The sequence below is a fragment of the Crocodylus porosus genome, unplaced genomic scaffold (assembly GCF_001723895.1).
Source record: "Crocodylus porosus isolate Cpor-Errol unplaced genomic scaffold, CroPor_comp1, whole genome shotgun sequence".
In the NCBI taxonomy this organism is placed as follows: domain Eukaryota; kingdom Metazoa; phylum Chordata; order Crocodylia; family Crocodylidae; genus Crocodylus; species Crocodylus porosus.
Window position 1 is genome coordinate 39,274,521 of NW_017728911.1, and position 22,329 is coordinate 39,296,849.

The 22,329-nt window shown below is 50.8% G+C and overlaps 1 protein-coding gene across 2 annotated transcripts in view; it reads right to left on the bottom strand.

The window, feature by feature from the left end:
- ITGA11 (integrin subunit alpha 11) overlaps positions 1-22,329 on the bottom strand; it is a 152,524-nt gene that overhangs the window by 126,291 nt on the left and 3,904 nt on the right. For both annotated transcript variants that reach the window (XM_019533872.1, XM_019533871.1), the window contains exon 2: positions 7,929-8,040. In XM_019533872.1, coding sequence (XP_019389417.1) covers positions 7,929-8,040 — 112 coding nt within the window. The remainder of the gene's footprint in view (positions 1-7,928; positions 8,041-22,329) is intronic.

Consider the following 22,329-nt stretch of genomic DNA (forward strand, 5'->3'; position numbering starts at 1 on the left):
CTTGGCTGCAGCCAGCACTCACTGCTTCCTAGGAAGGCAAAAAATGTCCCCATGACACCTGGAGCAACGGGAAGAGAAAAAAGTCCTTCCTAGCCCATGTGGAGGCCAGCAGAGCCCAGAGGCCCAGGGGAAACCAAACACCCTCCACTCTGCTCTGCAGGCTGGGGACCACGAACAACTCCGCACCCAACTGGGGAGCCAGGACTTCCCCTCTACCCCCTCCATGGACTTATCCCAGCTGCTTTAAATATTTCTCACGTGATGGCAGCAAGCAGCAACAAGATCACATAAACTCATAGACAATGAGGGTGTGAAGGGACCTCAGGAGGTCACTTCTAGTCCAACCCAGTGTCAAAGCAGGACCGGCCCTGACTACATCATCCCAGACAAAGCTTTGTCTAGCTGGGGCTTAAAAACCTACAAGGATGGAGACTCCACCACCTTTCTGTAACCTATTCTAGTGTTTTATGACCCTTTAGTGACAAAATACTTCCTAATATCCAACCTCAACTTCCCTTGCTGCAGCTTGAGCCCATTGCTCCTTGTCCTGTCATCTGTCCCCACTGAGACTAGCCCAGCTCCGTCCTCTTTTGGACCCCCCGGCAGGGAGCTGAAGGCCGCTATTCAATCCCCCTCGGTCTTCTCTTCTGCAGACTAAATCAGCCCAGTTCCCTCAGCCTCTCCTCACAAGTCATGACCCCCAGCCCCCACCCATTTTTGTTGCCCTATACTGGACTCTCCAATTTGTCCACATAATAGGATTCCCTTGCCCACAAGCTATCCAGGCTCCCTGCAATAGGTGGAAATATAAATAGGTTGGCTGACCCATCAGGGGCAAAGGCCCTAAGTCCAACCAGTCCTATTCAACTGATAGACCTGGCTGGAAAGAAAGACAAACCCTCTTGTCTGGGAAAGAGCAGGAGGCGGCTGATGGGGCGGAGATGGAGGCCTGAGGAAGGTCCTGCAATGGGGGGAGCAAACAGAAGGGTGTTTCTCATTTCAGGACACGGGGAAACTGTCAATGGGGTGGCAGGGGCGATTGTCCCTCAGAGGCAGGAGAGCTGCTTTGATCTGGTATTCCTACACCAGTTTTGACATCTAGGAATAAAGCCCTGTGTCCAGCGAAGCCTTTCCTGACCACCAGCCCGGGAGGCACACTCGAGCTACGGTTTTCAGGTAGCTGTTGTTGATCTCTGACTTTTTCCCCAGCAGGAGGGGGGTGACCTCAGTGTCCGCCCTTACAGAGGGAATTCCCTTCCCCGGCCTTTTCAGGGCCTGACCCAGCTCTCTGGAAACACCTTATTTTCATGCCGATGGGCTGGTGTCCTCTGTGTTTTCAGTCCAGTGATTTTGCCTGTCACCAGCCGTAGATGGTTTTCCCTGTGACCGTGGTTGTCACTCTTGTGAGCGGTCCGTGCATGGACACTGCTTGCAGAACAGGTTGGCCCGCTAGCAATACCCCGTGCACCTAACGTGTATCTGGATTTCAACTTGTCGGCAAGCTGTTGGCTTCTGTTGCTTCGCTGCACCCATTTCTGGCCTTTAAAACACCTGAAATTTAATCCTAAAAATGATTCCCTCCCCAAAACAGTCACGAGTGTTACCGTGACCTCCTTTCCCACTTCTGCCTCTTCATCGCACCCCTGAAAGCTGCAACTCCAAGTACCATTTTCTCAGCTCAGAAGTGGCCCATCCAACATCTTCCTACGGAAACCGGCTCAAGTCAAAGCAAAGCCTTCCACCGGCTTGAGGTCTGTCCTTTACCGGCCGTTATCTTGCACCCTTTATTTCACAGCAAATCTCTTGGTTTTTCATAAAAGCTCAGGCGTATTTTTGTAAAAGGCATCTGAGGAACAGCCCTGGAGAACGGAGCCTCCTGCCTCATGTCTTCGCCCTGCCCTTGAGGGGTCTGGAGCTGAAGCGGGGGCTCGTTTTCCATGCCCAACTTGGCTCCTCTACTCAGGCCACAAACAGAGAGGGGCCAGTTTGTGCCTGCTACAGCAATTTTGCAATGCAATGCCCATTTTCTAGGAAATGAACCAAGACCAACAACTCAGACGGCAAAGACTTTTGGTCACCTAAATGTAGGGTGGATGGGAGCCAGGAATCTAGCAGTAATTGCACTCCCGTTCCACTTGCCAAAGCATTTTTTTTTCCCTAGGGCCTAAGAGACTGAAATACTTCACTGAAAGCTAAAATGAGCTGCTGGGCTTTAAACCAGGAGATGGTTTCTGAAAATGAGAATGTGAATAGCTAATAATTAAATGACGACTGTAGGTGTGCAGGGGAATGCTTCCCTCTCTGACTACCTAAGCGGTGGCACCATGAGACCACGAAGTATCACAATGCATCACTTGTACCAATGCTCATCTGTGTGGGCAAGACACCACTGATTGGCTTAAAACCTGGGATGATATTGCCTCCAAACATAGGTCTGCTCTGTTGGCTTACCTTCTAACTTGGAAATTATTTGGGATGATGAAAAAGTGCCTGCCCCCTGGTCTGATCTTGGTGCTTAGATATCCCAGTGCATAAGCTTGTTATGCCAACCGATGCAGGAAAATAAGGGTTCATCTTGGAAAAAGGTGATCTTTTTATGTCTTTAGTTCAGAAAGAATTAAATCCCAAGCTCTTGGTGTGCCAACAGCACTAGCTATAAAATGAGTGCAATTAAATTCAACCCCACCAGCCTTAAAAATGATCACCCACTCAATCAGCTGGGAGTCAGACCCTCAGCGCTGTGAGACAGGGGCTGTGACTGAAAAGTCAGAGCATGCGAGGGGTTTGGGACCAGGCTGGAGGAGCCCTACTAGTGCCCTGCCAGCCGTCTCCTTATCGCAAGAGGGAACCGGCTGGTCGCAGCTGTGGCAGTCTGGTCCGGGGGAGCAGCAAGCCTGCTAGGAGAGGCTGGTCCCACACCATTAGGGCCTTTTCAGTCATTACCAGCATCTTTAGTTCCCCCACCAGGACCTAACAGGGTCCCAAAGCCCTAGCACTGTGCTCCCAGCTTTTGCACCAGTCTAAGACTCCCCGTTGCTGAAAGATGTAGTCGCACACAGCTCGTGCTGCAATGGTCCAGTCTATTGGCAGAAACGGCACTCGGAGCTGTTTCACTGTCATGCACTGAAGAAGTTTCATCCAATGTTGGGCGGTCACTTTGGGCTGAATTCTGTCCTTAAAAGCCACATGGGAGCAAAGAGAAGGGAGAGAGAGCGGGAAACCAGCTGTGGCCCACTGGCATCTTCCAGCTGTGGCAAGGAGATGCAGGTCGATTGTCTGGGAGTGCTCGAGAGCAGCAATTGCACTTGCACGGTGTACAGCCACCCTTGCACCACTGGTGGGTTCAAGCTGGTGTCCCAGTAGGGTCCAGGGGCCCTGGCCCATCTCCAGTTTGCCTGGCACTTTGGGGTGAGGATCACAGGCAAACAATCCAGCCTGAAAATAAATAGCTGTGGGGCTACTATGGCTGCGACGATAAACCCGCGATGGATGGCAGACGTTTCTTGCTAGCTCTCCCCCACCATGCACACCATCCAGCAAAGGATGGAGGTAAATGCCAACCGGTTATATCTCCTGCTCCAGGTCATCACAAACCAGATTTCAAGTCAGGTGCTTTTTTAATTCTCCCTATGCAAAAAAAACCTTGCTGCATTCTCCTGCAAAGCTGGGGGTACACCCAGCAATGGCGGAGAGCTGTAGTCAGAGGTGCAATGGCTAGCAATACTTCATTTGGGTATCAGTCACGAGGACTTAAATCATGATCAAAGACCAGCAGCGTGCAGCGGATCGCTCTGTCCTGCCGGAGGTGGATCATGCTTCTAGGTTTTATTAGCATTGCTGGCTCGCCTGCCGAAGGAGACCGGGGTGGTTAAATATGCGGCAGGCTGTGATCCGGACTCAGGTTTGGCTTCATCAGAAACAGGCAAGGAGGAACCTGTTGGATGCTGGACCCTGAACTCCAGGACATCTGACCCTAGCTCAAATCAGGTTTCCTGAGATGATGGCTAAGTAAATGCTGGTGACATTTGGGACTGAAGCGGAGCCCCTGCACGTGGCAGCAAGGTCACTAGAAGGGGTTACGTGCACAGTGCTGTAGTGACAGCAGTCAGCCCCTGCACGCTCCACAGCGTGAGCAGTGCTACTAGTACCAAGTTATTCGTGGTGCCCATTTGACCATTTCACAGTCCTGGCTTTCTTATGAGCACTCACACGGACAGGCTTCCCCAGGCCTCGTGCTGCAGAAGGAGACCACTGAGTACGGACCCTTATTCAGATGCATATGCAAGGATCTGGGAGTGGATACCTGGATCCATCCTTTGGTGCCACCTCTTTGAAATTTCCCTGACCCAATCAGCTAAGGTGGCTTAAATATCCAAATCACAGAACAAATCCCAACCATAAGAGAATGCAACTCTGAGAGAGTCCACAGGTTGAATTTCCCCCTCTGCAAACAGCTCCGAGCACAATGCCGGCTTCAGGAGAGGTCTGGTAACACCGACTGGAAGTGCAAACACCCCCGACTGCTCTGAGCCATTGCAAACATCACTAAAACTCCCGGGAAATGCTATTGAGGGTCCTCAGTGCCTGCCCCCCAATACACGACTCATTTCAAGCATGCGGTTAACAAACAAGCTGGACAGCCAGCGCGCGCTGGTTTAGCAGGCTCTGCATTCGCTGAACCCCGAGGAGACTGAGATTTCACTCACTGGCCGTCAGCAAACGGCAACAGCTGGCAGCACTCATCTCTGCTCCATTCATTTGCTTGCATTGCCTGGTGCTGGCAGCCAGCAGACCGAGGCGGTGGACAACCGCTTAAATGAGGCACTTGGAGCGTCTGCTAGGGACGTACAAATCACTGCTGTCCCAGATGGAAAAACTACAGGCCTCGAGTTGGAAAGGGATTTTCTCACACTCCACAAAGTGAGACAAAAAAGCAGGAAAAAGAGACAGGCCCTTCGTGGCCAGGGGTAGGGCTGGAGGTGCCCGTCACCCCAGATTCAGTGCCCCTGCCAGGGACTTGAAGGGTACTTTGCAGTACTGAAAAATCAGGCCACCTCTTTGAGGTGACCTCTTGCAGGCTATACTTCCAGAAGGGACAGAGCAGCCGCTCTCCGGAGATCAGGTCTGTAAGGCCCTTCAAGCTGGCACGCAAAGAAATAAAATAAAATCACAAGCCAGTGATGCAAATGTCAGTTTAGGACAAACGCCAATGTGAGGTTCAGCGGGAAAGTGCCCAGACCCTCCGTCTGCAAAGTCGTAGCGATGACTGAAGTTCAGCCAACACCTTCCAATATATATTTGTCTTTTCAACCTGCCACAGCCAACATGCTACCTTCCAGCTTCCCAACCAGCCCATAGGGGCAAATGCTCAGAGGGAAGGTGGGTTTAATTCTATGGATCTAGATTTGATAGCGCGGCCCAGCTGTGAGAGGCAAAGGGAGGCTAGGACCCTCCACGGCTTTATTCCCTGCTGAGCTGTCTGTGAGCAAACCCTCCCAGCGAGGTGCTCTGAAGCTGCAAGCGGCTTCCCTTTGCTCGGATTTGGGCCTTTCCCCCTCTCAGTTAACACAGATGTGCCCTGTGCTGTTTATAACGAGACTTTCCCGCCCCCGCCAGTGCCAGCTGCTCAGTCTGTAATTAAAGTGGGACACGGCGGGACTCGGGAAGAACACGCCATCGCTCTGGCCTTAGAGAAACCAGGGAAGACGTCCAGCTGCCGCCTCGTCGCTGGCCACAGCACCGTGCATTTGGGCAGATCACACGAGCCTTAAATTAAACCAGAAAGGAACCACGTCTAAGTGCGTTGGGGCGGCGATGACACAAGCAGGGGAATCCAAAGGGAAGTCTGGCTAAGGCACAGCACCGTGGCTGCCTGGATGCCCACGAACTGCAGGACACAAAAGCAGTTTAGTGGAGTCTAAAATGATGGAGACACCGCAGCCATGCCAGGCCGCGCCGTGGAGTTGCAGTGGGGACAAGGAGCTGAACAGGAGCCAGCAGCATGCCCTGGTCCGAGAAGGCCAACGGCATCCCGGGCTGCATTGGTAGGAGCGCTGCCAGCAGGTCGAGGAAAATGATTATTCTCCTCGATTCAGCACCGGGGAGGCCACATCTGGAGTCCCGTGTCCAGTTGTGGGCCCCCACTACAGAAAGGATGTGGACATGTTGAAAAGAGGAAGGTGATGGAAATGGTTGGGGGACAGGACGGGTGAGGAGAGGCTGAGGGAAATGGGCTGATTTAGTCTGCAGAAGAGAAGACCGAGGGGGATTGAATAGCAGCCATCACCTCCCTGCAGGAGGTTGGAAAGAGGATGGAGCTGGGTTGTTCTCAGTGGGGGCAGATGACAGGACAAGGAGCAATGGGCTTAAGCTGCAGCAAGGGAAGTTGAGGCTGGATATTAGGAAAAACTTTCCCACTAGGAGGGTGGTGAAGCACTGGGACAGGTGACCCAGAGAGGTGGTGGGCTCTCCATCCTTGGAGGTTTTGAAGACTGGAGTAGACCAAGCCTTGGCTGGGATGATGTAGTTGGGGCTGGTCCTGCTCTGAGCAGGGCTTTGGACTAGATGGGACCTCCTGGGGTCCCTTCAACCCTCATTGTCTGTGATGCTATGAGAGGTCTGGCCACGTGTTATGGGCAGGTGCCTTTCCGGACAGGGAAGGGCTCCCAGGACGATGGTAAATGGAGACACGGGTGTACAACTGCATAGTACATCAGGCTGTGCACGGATGGCTGAGCTAGTTGTGAGCTCATTCTGGCACCAGAAGTGATATAACCACATTCGTGTGGTGCTCTGTCCAGGTGAAGTCACCCCAACGCACTGGGCCAGAGACAGACCCTGCAAGGCAGCGAGCAAGGCTGAGCGGGACTGTGACTACTGCACGTGCAGCAGGAAGGGAGAGGAGCAGTGAAAGCTGGAAGGGCAGGGCTGACACAAGAACAGGTGGGTAGGATCTGGGTACCAACAGGCTGCCCAATTAAGGACTAAAATATGGATTTTTTTCACCACCCGGAAAAGGAGGCTCTGGAAGTGTGGCCTGTGGAGAGCACCCGGGAGCAAGAAACTGGCTCAGGTTTAAGATGCGCTGGATAAAGAGGAAAGGGATTAGGCAGCGTAGAGGCTTATGGGCTGGCAAGGAGGCCAGGGGATGGGTAGGTGAGGCGTGAAGAAGTACGGGAACTGTGTTGGGCGGATCGAGGGGTGTAGGAAGCAGGGAAGGGTGCAGCAGGAAGATGGCGTGCAGGGGGGATATGAAGCTAAAGGAAGGGCGAAGTTGCCTGGAGGGAAGTCAAGGTCATGAACCAGCCCTGCTTTGCCCAGCGACCATGCAAAACCTGTCAGCATTGCAGGGTCCAGACAGTGCTTCCTCTGGCGAGAGAAGATGGTCTCTGTGACAGACCCTCCCACAAAAATCAGGTCACCCTCCGGCGGTACCTTGGACTTCGACAATGCTCAGGAACAACAAAGAGCGAAGCCTCGCAGTCTGGGGCCGTAAGCGTCTCCTCCTTGCTTCGCCCCTGCGTCCTGGAGGAGTTTAGGTTGGGCAAAGGTCTGTGCAGGCACCAGGCTCCCGGCCCTGTGTTGCAGCCACTGAGCTCACAAAGGTTAAATAGACCCTCGCTCCAAGCAAATGCCTCCTTATGGGTTCGGTTCTGGGCTCTGGCACAGCAGGGCAAAACCCCAGAGACCTTCCTCTGGATCCGGACCAACAAAACAGAGAGCAACAGTCTCTTCAACCAGATTTCCCAAAGCTGCCTCCTCCAAGGCAACAGCAGCAGAGAGAGGGGACAAGCACGGCGCCTGGACCGGTGATGAGGACGATACCACGCACACTGGGGCCCGGCTGGATGCCCCACGAGCCGTCTTTCAACCCCGCGGTTCTTGCAGAGCGCTATGGCAGAGCTCTGCCACCGCTGACGTTCGCTTACCATTTCTTCCCAGCGATGTCATGCTGCTGCACCGTGTAGCCGAAATACGCTTCTTTGGAGCCCTGGATGATCTTGGGCCTTTTGGTGTCGATGTTGAAGGTGTCGCAGAATCCTGATGTGGGAGAAAAAGAAAACACATCTCATCAGTCCAAGCGAATGCGGGAGTGGGGCAACATCTGGGGCCGGGGACATCCCTTACCTTGCTTGACTGGCAAAGCCACGCGGGTGCTAAGTGCGGGTCTATTCTGAACCCGCATCAGGAAGACAGATGTGTGTGTGGGGGGGGACACTGTCCAGGGGTTGGAGTCTGCTCTGCATACATCCTGCTCTGCAAGTCTTTTGTCAGGCAACTGCATCCGCACCATAAGGGCCAAGCAGCCCATGGGGCACTGGACCAGCGGTGATAAGGGAGAAGCAGATTTACAGGTTGCACAAGTCCCAGCTCGCAGGTCTGGTCCTTTCTTTCACTGAAGAAAGGGAGAGATGCGAGTGCTCTGCATTTCCAGGCTTCCCCCTTTGCCAGGAAACCTTCCTAATGCAGCAGGGCGACTTATCCCTGGCCCACGAACTGAACTACCATTCGTTTCTCACCCTGTACCCGCCTGCGCATCGAGGGACCGAGTTCAAGTGCTGCCCTCGGCTCCCCTGCGTGGGATGTGTCACTAGACCGCTGGCTGACCCGGGCTCCAACTATTTTTAAACCTGCTTGTTGGGGGCGGAAAAGGTCACAGCTGTGCAAATCTGAAGGAAGACACCTGTTTCTGCTCTCCAGCCCATCTGCAGGCTGCAGGGGCTTAACTCTTTTGAGCACCGAGACCATTTCTAGGAGCGTCTATGCTGCAGAGCCATCCTCGCCCAGGATAAGCAAAGTTATGAGAAAGAGAAGCAACGGGTTTTTTTGTGGGTCCTCCGGAGGAGCCACAGCTGCCAGAAGCATCTAACAAAAGACGTCCCCCCTAATATCCTCCCGCTCACAAGCAGCGTAAGAGTGAGCCAGCTCCTTCTGAATATGGACTGGTGCTCTAACAGGGTTAGCAGATGGATGTCCCGTCTATTCAATCCGGTCTTCACGACCAGACCGAGTGCCGCAGTCGTCGCAAGATCTCCGCGGCACTCTCCTACCTATCTGGTGGAAGCTACCGATGCTGCAAGGGGTGGAGGGTAGGGAAGGCAGCACTCGAGCTCGACAGCAAGGGCCACGTGAGGAGCCCCAACGCTGAATCTCTCCCTGGTTGAAGGACACCCCAACCTGGGGATGGAAAACACTGCAAACACGTGACCAGTGGGGCTCGCACCTCATGGGGTTTGAAAGGCGAGTGGTCCGACCATGTCCGTAACCTGGCAGCCCTGAGCATGGGACAACGAGAGACGCATCTGTCCCCTCCCCCAATCCTGTGAAGATGGGGCTTGAAGGGACCTCATGTAACCCAGCCCCTGCTCAAGGCAAGATCATCCCTGCCAAACGTTGCCCAGCCTGCTCTTAAACATTTCCAAGGATGGAGATCCTGCGGTGTCTCTAGGCAGCCCGTCGCATGGCTTGACCACCCTTAAAGCCAGAAAGTTCCTCCTTATCTCCAGCCTCAATTTCTCCTGCTAAAGCTGCAAGCCGCTGCTTCTAGCCTTCTCCCCTGCCCGCAGAGAGACGCCCATCTCCATCCTGAAGAGCACTTGAATGTGCTTCAGACACCCTCTGAGGCCAAACTACTTCTTGCTCTGGGGGTAGCTTGCTGCTGGCCTCTACTAGCCTGAACCTAGCCCCCTTTGCAACGCGCCAGCAGCCCTGCAATGAACACGTTGGGAGCCAGCAACAACCAGTCCTCCCTTTGCCACGCTGGATTCATTTCTGGTCACCTGCTTTTGACGGCGGATGCATGTAGGTGTTCAATGCATTTACTTCCATGCACCCGGGCCCAACATCCACGTAGCCACTAACTCCCCCTGCACAGATGTTTCGGGCAAGTCATTATATACTGCTAACAGACCCGCGCTGCAGGCATCTCACAGACCCCGTAAGCACCTCAACCTACGAGAGCGAGCAGGCTCTTCGCACTGATAAATGCACCTTCACCAATTCGATCGTCTAAGGCAGACAGGGTTATGGAGAGGCTCACACATTTTTGTACGAACGGTATTCTGTGGTCACCGAAGTCAATCAAAACAGTGCATTTTTTGGTGCGCTATAGGGTGTTCTTTCGGGACGTATTTTGTTGCTGCCGATGAGCTCAAGAGAGCTGGAATGTAAACAGCAAGACGAGGGGCTGCCAACGGGACGGGAAGAGCTCCCTCCTGCGCGCACGCCGTGCCGAGCCCGGGCAGAGCGACGATGGAACTATCTTGATGCGGTTCAAGAATTTTAATTGCGGTGAAAGAAATGAATAAGCCTGGCTTGATTTCTGCTGTGCTGGGGCACAGAAAGAGCAAGTAGATTTCTGGATATCCCTGCAAAAGCCAACGGATGTTTCTTGCAATCCCAAAAGCTGGGAGCCAGCTTGAGTTTTTATATACACACACATATTTACGGCCATTTATTTTCCGAGCAAATGCGCAATGGTGTATACAACAGAAGATATTTATACAGCCCAAAGGTAATCCAATGCTGGACTGCTCCCGGACCTCTCTTAGCTTGGTGCATCTAGTAATCTTCTCCTCAAGGAGTTTCATGTTCAGAAGTCTTACTTTAGCATTTGTAAAGATATGCCGTTATCAGCAACATTGAGCTACAGGAAAGTACAGTTTTTGAAGAGGATACATGCTTGACAGACAGATGGGCTTCTGATCGGGATCAGCTGTTCATGCTCAACTCAAAGCTCACATGCATTTAATAGGGACTGGGAGAAAGAAGATGAAGTATAGGAAAAATGTGAACATGTTCACCACAATGCATAAAATATGATGGAGTCACGTCAAATCTTCTGGGGTTTTTTTTGCTTTTCACATCTGCCGCTTGCAGCAGCACACAACTGTGATCCAAGCCAGGCCGGCACAGGAGGGGAGCGATGCTTGCTAAACATTACAAGCAATGAAAGCCAAGACTGGATTATTTCGAGTCAGTTCTACGGGTTTCTACTGCAGCTCCCTCTCAGGAGACAGAGGTGTTAAGGGCCCACGGTTTGCGTGGATTAAATAAGTCCTAAATAGCAGCAACTTTGTGGCTGAAAGATAAAGCCCCGGTGTATGTGTACCAGTGAAGCTTGGGTGGCTCATACCCTCCCCTAAGAAAACTCAGTTCTTAGGTCTGGTTTGAGTTAGGGGCAGCAAAGCTAATAGTGGCTTAATCTGAACTCCCATCTTCATGAGGATTATACCTGTGCCCACAGAGGTAGGGTAAGTGTCTGGGAAAGAATAAATGCCAAATCACTGCTCGGGGTGTAGGTTGTAGGCTTGTTGGTCTAAAGACCAGGCAGACAAGGTGCTTTGGGTGAATCTGATATCTTTTATTAGACCAACTATTTGAGTTGGTCTATTAAAAAATATCAGATTTACCCAAATCACCTCTAGTTGAGGAATTTTCAGGTTCTTGGAGATATGATGATTAACTTAATGGCACAACTTGCACCCTGGATTTACATCCTTCTGGAGAGTACGGGCCAGGGAAGACCGGCCAGCCCCATATTCATGCAGACTGGCAGCACCTTTCTGTTGGAAGCTGTGCTGCCCATGCTAACGAAATGCAGTTTTGTCAACTTCCTTTCCAAGGCTAAGATTATCTGAAAGATAATTCCCATGGCCTTCACTCCAACCTCTCTGACCTGATCAGTAAACTACACAGATGTGGTAGGAAGAAGACTCAGTTTGATAAAATGACCGATGACCACGAGATGCTAGAGACCTGTCTGTAGACCTGCGGAGGCTTGTAAGTAGGTTTATTCCCAACTCTCATCAAGTTGCAGGGTGTTGGGCTTGGCAATTACTCTCCTTTCTTGTGTTGGCTGCTGTGGGGTGCCTTCTTCTCATGCTCACAACAGCCTCAGGCATGCAAAGACAAGGTGCATTAGTTTGCAAGTATGGGTTTGGGCTGTTTAGGCTATGGCCGATGCTCAGCTTGATACATCTCAGCCAGGATTGCTTGACTCTGTTCCTAAAGGCTTAACACAGCACATCTTGGTTTAAATGCTATGAACTTGGACTTGCGCTTGCCTCATGGACTATATGCTCTTCCCCAGAAACATCCTCCAGTTAGACACCAGCTGATCATGGGATTTGTGCAGGGATCCAGAAGAGACAGGGTGCCCTGAAGATGTGGACACTGCCTAGCTGAGATGTGCCTCTATCTCCCTCCTCAGAGGATGGGAAATAGTTGCCTGGTCACAGGCTCTGTGATGTGGGAACTGTTGGCGAATAAACATTTTGAAAGGCAGCCTCTTGGCCATGGGCTGCTCCGTGGTACTCATGATTTTTAATTTTATGGGCGATAAGAGATCGTTGTCAGGAGAGCCTGGGAGGGGAGCTTCCCAGGCAAACGTGCGGGATGGAAAGCATTTTTACAGGTAGTAATATTAGGAGCAAATCCAATTCTTTGTTACCATAGGAACAGAGCTGCAACGCTGGCTTCCTCAGCAGAGAAACCCCAGAGCCGAGCCAACGAAAGCAGTGGTGAGACCCTTTAAAATCCTACAGAAGAAATTCTAGAAAGCAGAGGAGATGAGATGTGAAGGTCACATGCAACATAGCTTGCGGCAGGACTGACTCATTTAACAAAAACACATCCCGACCACCACCCAGCGTAACTAAAACCGACGGCAGCTCAACCGATACGGCTGGAAGCAATCAAGGCATCATCACGCTGGGGGGACGGCTGAAGGTTATCACGGAGAACCAACACACTGAATAAGCCGATACAGACTGATCCAGCTCGGCTAAGGTATAGCGGGCCTAACGCTGACACCCTTTATGATGGTGAACCCCACGCTCTCCGGCAGATTAAACAAGTACAAAATGGAGAAGAACTGGCTTGAATCTGGCAAAGAGAAGCAGATGTAATGGCTGATTTTCAAAGCTACCTGTGGTATTTTAAATGCAAGTGGTCCCTGAGCAGCTGTGGAAGTCCCCCCCAGTGATTCTTGCTCTCCACTCGGTGGCTAACGTCGGGGTGGGCTTTCTGATTCCCATCCCATCACTCCCCTTTCACACTTGAACCCGATTCTGGAGACCCCGGCCATGATTACTTGAGGAAGAACCTAATACAGCCAAAGTACGGGGGGGAAGAAACACACTGTTTTGTAACACCCGATTCATGTGTCTGCTCTCCCATAGCAAGCGGGAGCCCAGCAGGGCAGCTCACTCCTGAGTGAGTCAGAGCAAAGTCATCTCAGCTGTGCATGCACTTGCTAGATGCACAAAACACAAAGGACATCTGGCATGCCATCTCCCCTCCCCACCTTAGCTCAGTATAATTTGTCTCTCTGCTCAGACTCTACCAAGATGAATACAAAGTTTAGTTGTTGCTACTAGCTCTAGCTTTGCGCTAGAAAGGCGCCTACATCAGTAACAGTCTCAGTCTCGATCGAGGCAGGAGTTTAGCCTCCTAGGGAACAGGAGCAGCGGGGTTTTCATTCGGTGCAGCACAATTTTTCATTCCACGAGGCAACTGCATCCTCTAGGTAACTTTATAGGCCACATGCTCTGCCTGGGCAAGAGGATCCAGGGTGCATCCTTGGTCCCTATCTATAGAGTCTGAGGTGTCACCCAGCCCTAAATGATTCAGAGAGGCGTAAGCTTGCCAAGGAAATAGCCTACCAAATGCAGGCGCCTGTGAAAGCTCATGCCTCTCCGAGCCGGTCTCCGAGGTGCCACCCTGACTTCAGACCAACACGGCCCCTCAGCTCCCTCTACCCGCAGCACGAAGATCTTGTAAACCTGCTTGAGGCTAGGGACAGAAGTTACACATAACCTAGTTTAAGTGATCAGAGACTGGTTTACACCTGTAACAGAACAGAAACTCAGTGCACATAAACCAGTTTCAAAATGGCCGAAACTGGTTTAAGATATACCTGGTTGAATGTAGTATCAGGCTTAACTGATTTAGATTACACCAGTTTAGGGAACTTCTGTCCCAGACCCCTTCCTTGTTCAAGTTAAATCACAGTCCCCTAGCATCCCAGCATGCTTTGCAGCCCTAGGCTGGGCTGTGCTGTCTGCTCCAGCAGAGAAGGGTTGGCTGTACTCCTCTGCTCCCTAGCTGGAGCAGTGAGGGATGGCTGATGAGGCAGGCGGGTAAGCCTGCCTCGGGGATGCAGCCCAGTCTGTAGGGGGGCAGGGGAGGGAACTGCCCCCTAGCAGACTCTGGCCAGGGTCTGGGGCCAGGGAGGGGAGTTAGACTCCCCTTCCCCTGCTCAAACTTACTGCTGGCTGTGATTGTGGACTACAAAACCCAGAGGCACCTGGAAGCAAGATGAAGAAGTGACGAGAAACCCTGCAGAATCCTGCTGCTGTGATTCTGGACTGCAAATCCCAAAGACCTTGGGGGCAGCAGGAAAAGGAAGTGAGCACACAACCAGAGAGCCATTCTCCAGTGCCCCCTGGCTTCTGGCCTGAGCCACTGCAGGCAAGTGGCTTCATTTCCTGATTCAAAGGTAAATGTCTCTTCACTTCTGTTTCAATTTGTTCTGTGCAGCTTAGGCTAACCTGCAAAAACTGAATCAATTCAGCCTTGGGCTTTTTGACTTTCTGTACTCAGCCTGAATGCTTTCCAAAGAAACAACAAACAAAGGCAAAAGTCCTCAAGTGGGCAAGCTGATGCATGGCCATAGTATGGTCCTGAAGTGATCACCACTCCTCCAGGAAAGATGGGATCCTAGGAATAACCCATCACGACTATTCATAAAAGGCAAGGAGGAAAAATAAATAGAAACTGGTAATATTTCTCTCAAGCTCCAGGGCCTAGATGGGACCTATTAGAGAAGTGTAAAATGGGCAGGTTAGTACACACGTGTGAACTGAGACAATGTGCTTTGGCTTGCTGTGTCCCCAGAAGAACAAGCAAGAGATAAGACCCCGAGTCAGCCTCTCCTCCTTCCCCACATCCCCAGAAGGGCTGGCACAAAATCATAATGAACAAGACCAACTTGTAATCAAATTGCCTCCATTTCCATTTTACCCTTAGCTCTGGGAGGGGGGGAAAAAAACCTCCTCCCATCAAACGATCCCTTGGAAACACCAGCAGGAGATGAAGTATTACCAACTACACGCCTTCAGTCATTAGCCAGGTCCTCTAAAAAGAGTGAGACCGAGTTAAAAAATTATGATATTTGGGAGGAAAAAAGCCCAACCAAAACCCACTGTTTTTGGTTTTATCTTTACCCTTTGGTGTCTGAACTCTTAGGGCAATATGTTTTCAAGCCCTTCTTGCACAACCAGAAGGCCTCAAAACTTACAATTGACATGGCACTTCAGGAACTGGAACTGCGGGAGGGAGAAACCCTCCAATGTTGTGAGGTTCTTGTAAGGTTTTATCAATACTGGAGCCCAAATGTGTAATTCCCAACAAGCCTCACCCCCCACCAGAAGCAGGATCCCCTCTTTCTGCAGCTAGCCCTCTTCCAGGAGAGGCCTGGGGGTGAAGCTGTAGGGTCATGCCCAACCATCCCAGAAAGAGAGGATGAGACTGAAATAGGACATGCTGTGTTGCTCCCACATGCTCCGAAGGGACCTTGGAAGCCAGCACAGGAGCCTATGAGTTCAAGCCAGGGTCTCAGATTAAGTGTTTCTTCCCTCTTGTCTGCACTGGCAGTGTGCAACCGTTGTCCAAACAGTTTTCAGAGTGCTGCAACAAGCACAGCTGTGGCCGAGACACTTCAGAGCTGGGGCGCTTTTGGCAAAGGGAACACAGGCACAAATAGGTCCCTGGAATTAGGAAGCCAGAAGAAGTCGCTGTGACAGTTAATTACCTTTCTGGCAGGCATTGCACTGGCTGTTTTGACTAGCAGTTAAGCTCCTGTATATAATTGTTGTCCTATCGCATCCTTTTCAAGGAAAGAAAAAATGACCAAGACGATGCCTGGCCTTCATCACAGGAAGAGAGCCTTGGCCTGATTACAAAGAGAAGAGACGAGGTGGTATAAAGCTTGCATTAAGTGCTACTATTCAGCACAAAGCTGGACCAAAGGAGGACTTAATCCTTTTCCATTAAGCGTTTCACAGCTTAACCTTTTTCCGTTAAGTGTTTCACAACCGTAGCCTGCTCAGTCCCCAGATAATGACCATTTTAAATATACAGTCCTCCAGGCCTACTGTCCCAGCAGACACTGCTGTTATATTTGTCTGGTCAGGGGCTCCCCCACTGCAATGCAGATCCTCCTAGGATGAAAGGTACTTTCCAAGCTGCCTACCATGTGCTGCCCAAAGGGGATGCTGAGCCAGGGACACTGGCAGAGCTGGCAGGTGCTAGGGGTACGTGTATGGCACACCTTCATGGCAGACTTGGCTTGGACAATTGGCCTTCAGGCTCAAGCATCCCAAGGAGCCTGGCCTGGGTGTGGGTGGCTGCATTGAAATGCCAGGCCTAATTTAAGGTGTCCTTCCTGTGCACGCGCCTATGTGAGCTCCCAGACCATGCACCATGGGAGTGATCTGAGCTGCTCTGTCATTTTTTTCTGGTGATGTACAGCCAAAAATGTACAGTCCTGCCAGGGAACAGCGGGAGGCACTGGGGAATACCAGTGTGCAAGTGATTTTGGTTGAGTTTGGATCACTGTGTCCTCAACTACATGGCGGGCAGGTAACCAGCCCAAGTGAAGGCAGAGCCTGGTCCTCAGCCCATACTGGCAGCCCAAGCAGCTGGTCCAGGCTGAAAGCATCATTTAGTTCTGGCGAGAGAGCTGGGCATGGATGGGGGCAGGCAGAAGGGGAAGATCCCAGGGAAACTCTACATTTATCAGTTCTACTTCCATAAATCAGTGCAAAACCTCCATGAATTCCCGAAGTGGAGAACTACACCAGATAGGAGCTCAAAGATTTCATAGATTTCATAGACATCAGGGCTGGAAGGGACCTCGGGAGATCATCGAGTCCAGCCCCCTGCCCAATTCTCACTGAACCAGCTGTATCCGTCTCCCTGAGACTGACTGTGCTTCCCACCCCGCCACACTTTCTCCAAATGTGCCTGCCATTTCTGTAGCTTCGGGGCAGCAGTGATTGTTTCTGGCAGCAGGTACAAAGTTTGTGCTGCTTCTGAGAGGCTCCAACTGCATCTCTACAATGTCACCATCAGGACTCGTGGTAGAGATGAGATCTTTTATTAAACCAACAAGGTTTTTGCAAAAAAAAAAAAGTATTTCTTTGCAAGCTTTCGAGCACAAACACCCTTCATCAGGCATTGGAGAAAGATTGTAAAAGTTCTCCTGGGTAGAAATGAAAGTTGTATTTCATAGGATTTCACAGAGGAGTTAATAGGTGGAAAACTCCTTTGTGGGGGTCAGTGCATAGCTGGCATGGAGCCTCTCACCTGCTGTGAGGATGCAATTGCCCTCGAAACAAAGGCAGGAGCAGGATCTCAGGTTTCAGGTGGTCACGCTTGCTTCCTGCTTGGAAAAATATGAAGATTTTTTTTGTCACCATCAGTGCACTTGTCCCCAGTTAAACATGAAAAATGTTTTTTTTCAATATAAAGGGGAGCAGCAACTGATGGAGTTGGGAATCTTTCATTCAAACTTTTAGAAGCGTTACAGGTTCAATCTTGGGGTTTGGCTGTGTACAAAATCGACCATCTCCTGTTTGAAGTGAGTTCTCCCTTGTACCCCGTCTAGTCAACAAGAAATAGCTGCATCTCCCTCCGAGCATCAAATGATGAAGGGACAAGGCCTGAGGGATACTTTAGTGGTCAGAGCACCACATTTGAACACCAAGATTCATCAGCCCTTCAGGGTCAAATCCTAATGGAGGTCATCACCGTGCCCCATCCTTCCCCAGACCGCACGAAGCCAAGTGGCTTTCTCAGTGTCAAGCAGAGCAGATCTGGTGTCTGGGAGGGCTTTGGGGTTAGCTCACTTATGACCGTCTAGCATGCAGGGGTGATCCCTAGACAGCAATGGTGCTTTGAGAAGAATAGGGCTACCCTAACACCCCAGGCCAGTAAATGCCCCTTCTCTGCACTGCTGAGAAGATACACGGGGCCCTTTCCCTTCAGGCCAGACCAGAGGCATCTGCATCTCAGCCTCGGTGTGCTCTGAGGGCATGGACATACTAAAAGCTCAATACCACACAACTATGAACTCGTAGTGGGACAGTTTGGGATGACAGACATAAAATGGTTTGGAGGAAACATTTAAAACCAAGAGAGGTGAAGCCAGTGAAATGCATGGACTGGAGGAAGAGTAGTTCAAAGAAATGCAGGCAGATGTTGAGACCTGTGTTTGAAGGGAAAGAAAGATCGGAGACCATTTAGCCTAGCTTAAGTTAACCGAACAAATCTCGTGAAAGGTTGTCAGGGAGACCGTTAACAGTCTGAAGAACCACGTCTTATTTTCTTGTTAAAAGTGACATCACCGTCATAAATTATCGACCAAATCCCACATATTTTGCTCATGATCCTGCCAAGACAGGAAGCCTCAAATATCTCCTTTGGTACTGGAGTTCGTGTTGAGTCCAAGTTCCCAATTCTCATCAGCTTAAGCAAAGCAAAGCAAAGCAAAGGGAAAATGCATTTGGGAAGCAAAGCTGAGAAGAAAAGCAACCTTTTCCTCCAAGAGAAAGAGGTTTTCCCTCTTTCCTGCACAGACCTCTTCCTGTCTCCTCCACGTCCAGTCCATCCTGACTGTAGCATTGCAGCTGCCCCATTACCTAAAGTGACAAAATGAAGATGAATTTTGCTTTGTTACAGTCTTTCCAGGTGCTTCTGAGAGCAGGATTTCCAAGAAAGGAGAGGAGCAATGCAATGGGTTGCTCCAAAGAGCTTAGGTAGCTCATTAGTATGGTATCTGAGCACGTTGAGTTTAAAGTCATAAGTCTAACACCCCTGCAATTCAGGTTGATGATCACTGGCTGTAGAGGTGATGGCAGGGTAGATTTACACCCTAGAGACTAAGCAAAGTTGTAGCGATGATGAACAGAGACTAAGTGACTTGCACTGGTGTATGGCACAGCAGAGAGCTTGCCCTACATGCACATGTTCCAGACAAACCATGCTTTACCAATGCCTACAGACGTGGGGGGAAGGCAGATGGCCTGTGTTCGTCAGCAGATCATACACCAGGGAGGTTAGACATGGGCAATTTTATGGACTACTTCTCATTCAGGGAACTGGCTAGGTCTCCCCCGGCCAGGTGATATTCAAGCTGTGCTTTCCTTAAGGGTGGTTATACCAGACTTATGACCAGGGTGTAGGCAGTTGCCCCACTAAGCTAGGAGCCAACAACGCAGTGCAGGAACCAGGAACTGGGATAGAGCCAGGACTTCAGGAAGCAGAGCCCAGGGAACAAGAAATCACAAGCAAGCCTGGCCTAGGGCATGAGGACCAGAGCCATGGGCAAAGTCAGGCCTGCATCCAGGCACCAGGATGCCAAGCCACAGGCCAAGGGAAGATCATGGTCATAGCATCAGTTGATCAAGACAGGATGGTCTAAAGCAGTAACACCTAAAAATATTGCCAGGACAACACCCTACAGTAAGTGAGAGGGTTTTATAGCCTTTCCATCAAGGGCTTGTTGTTCCCATTGGTTCTTTCAGATCACATGGTCTTCCACTGGTAGCCTTATAGGTTGGGTTGGTAGCCCAGGTTGGGTTGGGGCCAGTATTTAACCAGTTGTTGGGTGGTGCTGCTGCCACCTAGGACCATGCCTGTGGGCCTGGAAGATTTGGTTTCAAATCCTAAGACATCTGACTGGCCAGTTGGTAAGTCCATGAATCTCGGTGTCTCTGTCTGGTAGCATCTGGTCTTTGATCCACGGACCAAGGCAGCCCTACCATGCTATGCCTTACTGAAACGGAAACTCCTAGCAATGGGTTATGATGGTTGTTGTAGCGGTGATGCATGTGATTACAAACTGTAGCTAACCAGGCATAGGTCTTTGTGCTGTGATTCAGCTTCAAAGTTTGCATAATTTACACAGAACTGAACTGGAGAGGAGAGAGGGTTGGGGGAAAAAAACAACTCTAGGGCTGGGGACAGACATAATACATAACCTGCTCCAAGAATGTCACTTTTATCCCTGGACAGACCTGGCTGCATGTATGCTGCGAAGGGGTCCAAGTTGAACCATCACCTTTTAGGATTGCATTGCTGCCAAAACACAGCCAGGGAGTGGTAGACTACCCGGACTATCACACCTTCCAGTACCAGAGGAGGAGAAAGACTGGGATTTGCCAGTGCAGTGTGGGGAACCTGTAAGACTGACCAGACACCCTAACAAATTTTCCCCTTCTCCATTAAAAAAACACAACACCACCACCCTTTGTCTTTGGGAAACCACTAAAACCTCACAGAACCACATCAGTTTTTGAGGCCTGAACTCAAGCTTCTTGGTAAAAGCAACATCCCAGAATAGCCAAAGGCCTAAGGGCTAGAGCAGGGGTCAGCAATGTTTTTGGGCACAGCACCAAAAACATCCACAACCTCAACGTGCAAGGTGTTGGCGTGTCTGGGGGAGGCCCGAAAGGCCCGATCCTCATTGTGGCAGTGCAGCCCCGACCCTTCCCTTCCGCCCACTCGCGGCCCACGTGCCAAACAAAATGCTTTGAGTGCTGCACTCCGGCACCCATGCCGGGGGTTGCCTACCCCTGGGTTAAAGTCTCTGCCAAGGACGCAAGAGTCCCAGGTTGTCAGCTCTGCTCAGTTCAACCCAGAAACTATGACCTGGGTTTCCTACCTCCTGGGCAAGCTCCTTGATCATCTGCCTGTTGCACTCACACATGCTCGCTCTTGCACAGTTAGTTATGGTCCAGCCTCAGTGGAGAGCATGCTCTGCCACTGCTGGGAGCATGGCTTGCACGTGGAAAGGAAGGGAGCTACTGTTCGGTAGCTGAGCACGCATCTGACAGGCCGCGTGGCTTGTTACGTGCAGCAGCAGTGTCCACGCACACGCACGCACTAAAGCTTGCAGAGCCCGGACAGCAATAACCCGAGTGCGATCCTATATTTGGTCACTTTGCAGTAATCCTGGCCATTGTATTTGGGAAGGCATGCCATTCTGTGCTCCTGTATGGGCGCCTGCCTTTGCTAATACCTTAGTCTCAGCAACAGACCGCTTAGTTTTCTGAGGACTGGAGGATTTGGTCTAACTAAAGCCTTCGACCTGGAGGTAGCGTCCCTGGGGGAAAGTCAATGCCTGTGACATGTAGGAGCTCAGACTGGCAAATCTAATTCTCCCTTATTTTTAGCTTCACAGAAATTAAAGCCATGCAATGAAATGCTTAAGGTCTTCAAGAGCTAAACAGGCCCCCAAATCACATCACATAATACAGACACAAAAAAAGGTGGGGGTAGAAGTCATTTGCCCTATAAATGGTGGTGGGGAGGGGGAGCCAGGGTGTTCATCAGTGGGTCATACACCAGGGAGATCATTCAGGGAATTAGCTAGGTCTCCCACCAGCAAGGTGATATTCAAGCTGTGTTTGACTGAAGAAAAGTTATATCAGGCTTATGACCAGTGTGTAAGATATTGGCACACTAAGCTGGGAGCTGACATAACACAGCCTGGAGCAGAGGGGTCCCGCAATGTCTGGGATTAGGGATGAAAAATGTTTGATTTTTGCATGTGCTGATATGGGTGTAGACAAAAAAAAAAGGTGATAAGAAAGAGAAAATGTAAGATGTTGTGTCCAAACTCATGTTGTATAACCTTCCTGCTCACCCACTGTCTCCCTAGAAAACAATCACAGCAGTTAATTGTAGAAGCACATCTCCATTATAGGTGTTTGGCCCTGGACAAAAGAAAGGAAACACAAGAAAGCCTGTTTTCTTTTTAATACTGCAGGGCTGAGAAGATATGATTCTGAAGGTTCAAACACAACTTAGTCGTGACAAAAATAGAGAATTCCAGCTTTGTACGGTGCTGCCACGGTACTGGAGGAGACATTAAATATGTGCTCAGGATCCCAATTGTGCAACTTTGTAGTTACTATGGATTCCTTTGGTCAGACCTGGTCCCATGCTGCATCCCCAAAACCCAAACTATACCACCTACAGGGCTGTGGCAAGCAGGTTTCTGCAGTTTTCCAAACCAGCTTAAGCCAAATTTTGCTCTAGACTAGCTCCCATCAGCTTATTGGCAGGCAGAATTTCAGTGTGTGTGTGTGGGTGTGTGTGAGACCAGGATGGGGACCACTGGAGATGCATGACACAGTGCTGATTATGACCTTACGGGCAGGATTGACCAGGAGAGGAAAGACATTCAGCCTGGCACCAGGTAGCAGTGGTTGAACTTCCCGGGGGAAAACCGGAGGAGGAACCTGAATGGTCTCTGCCATA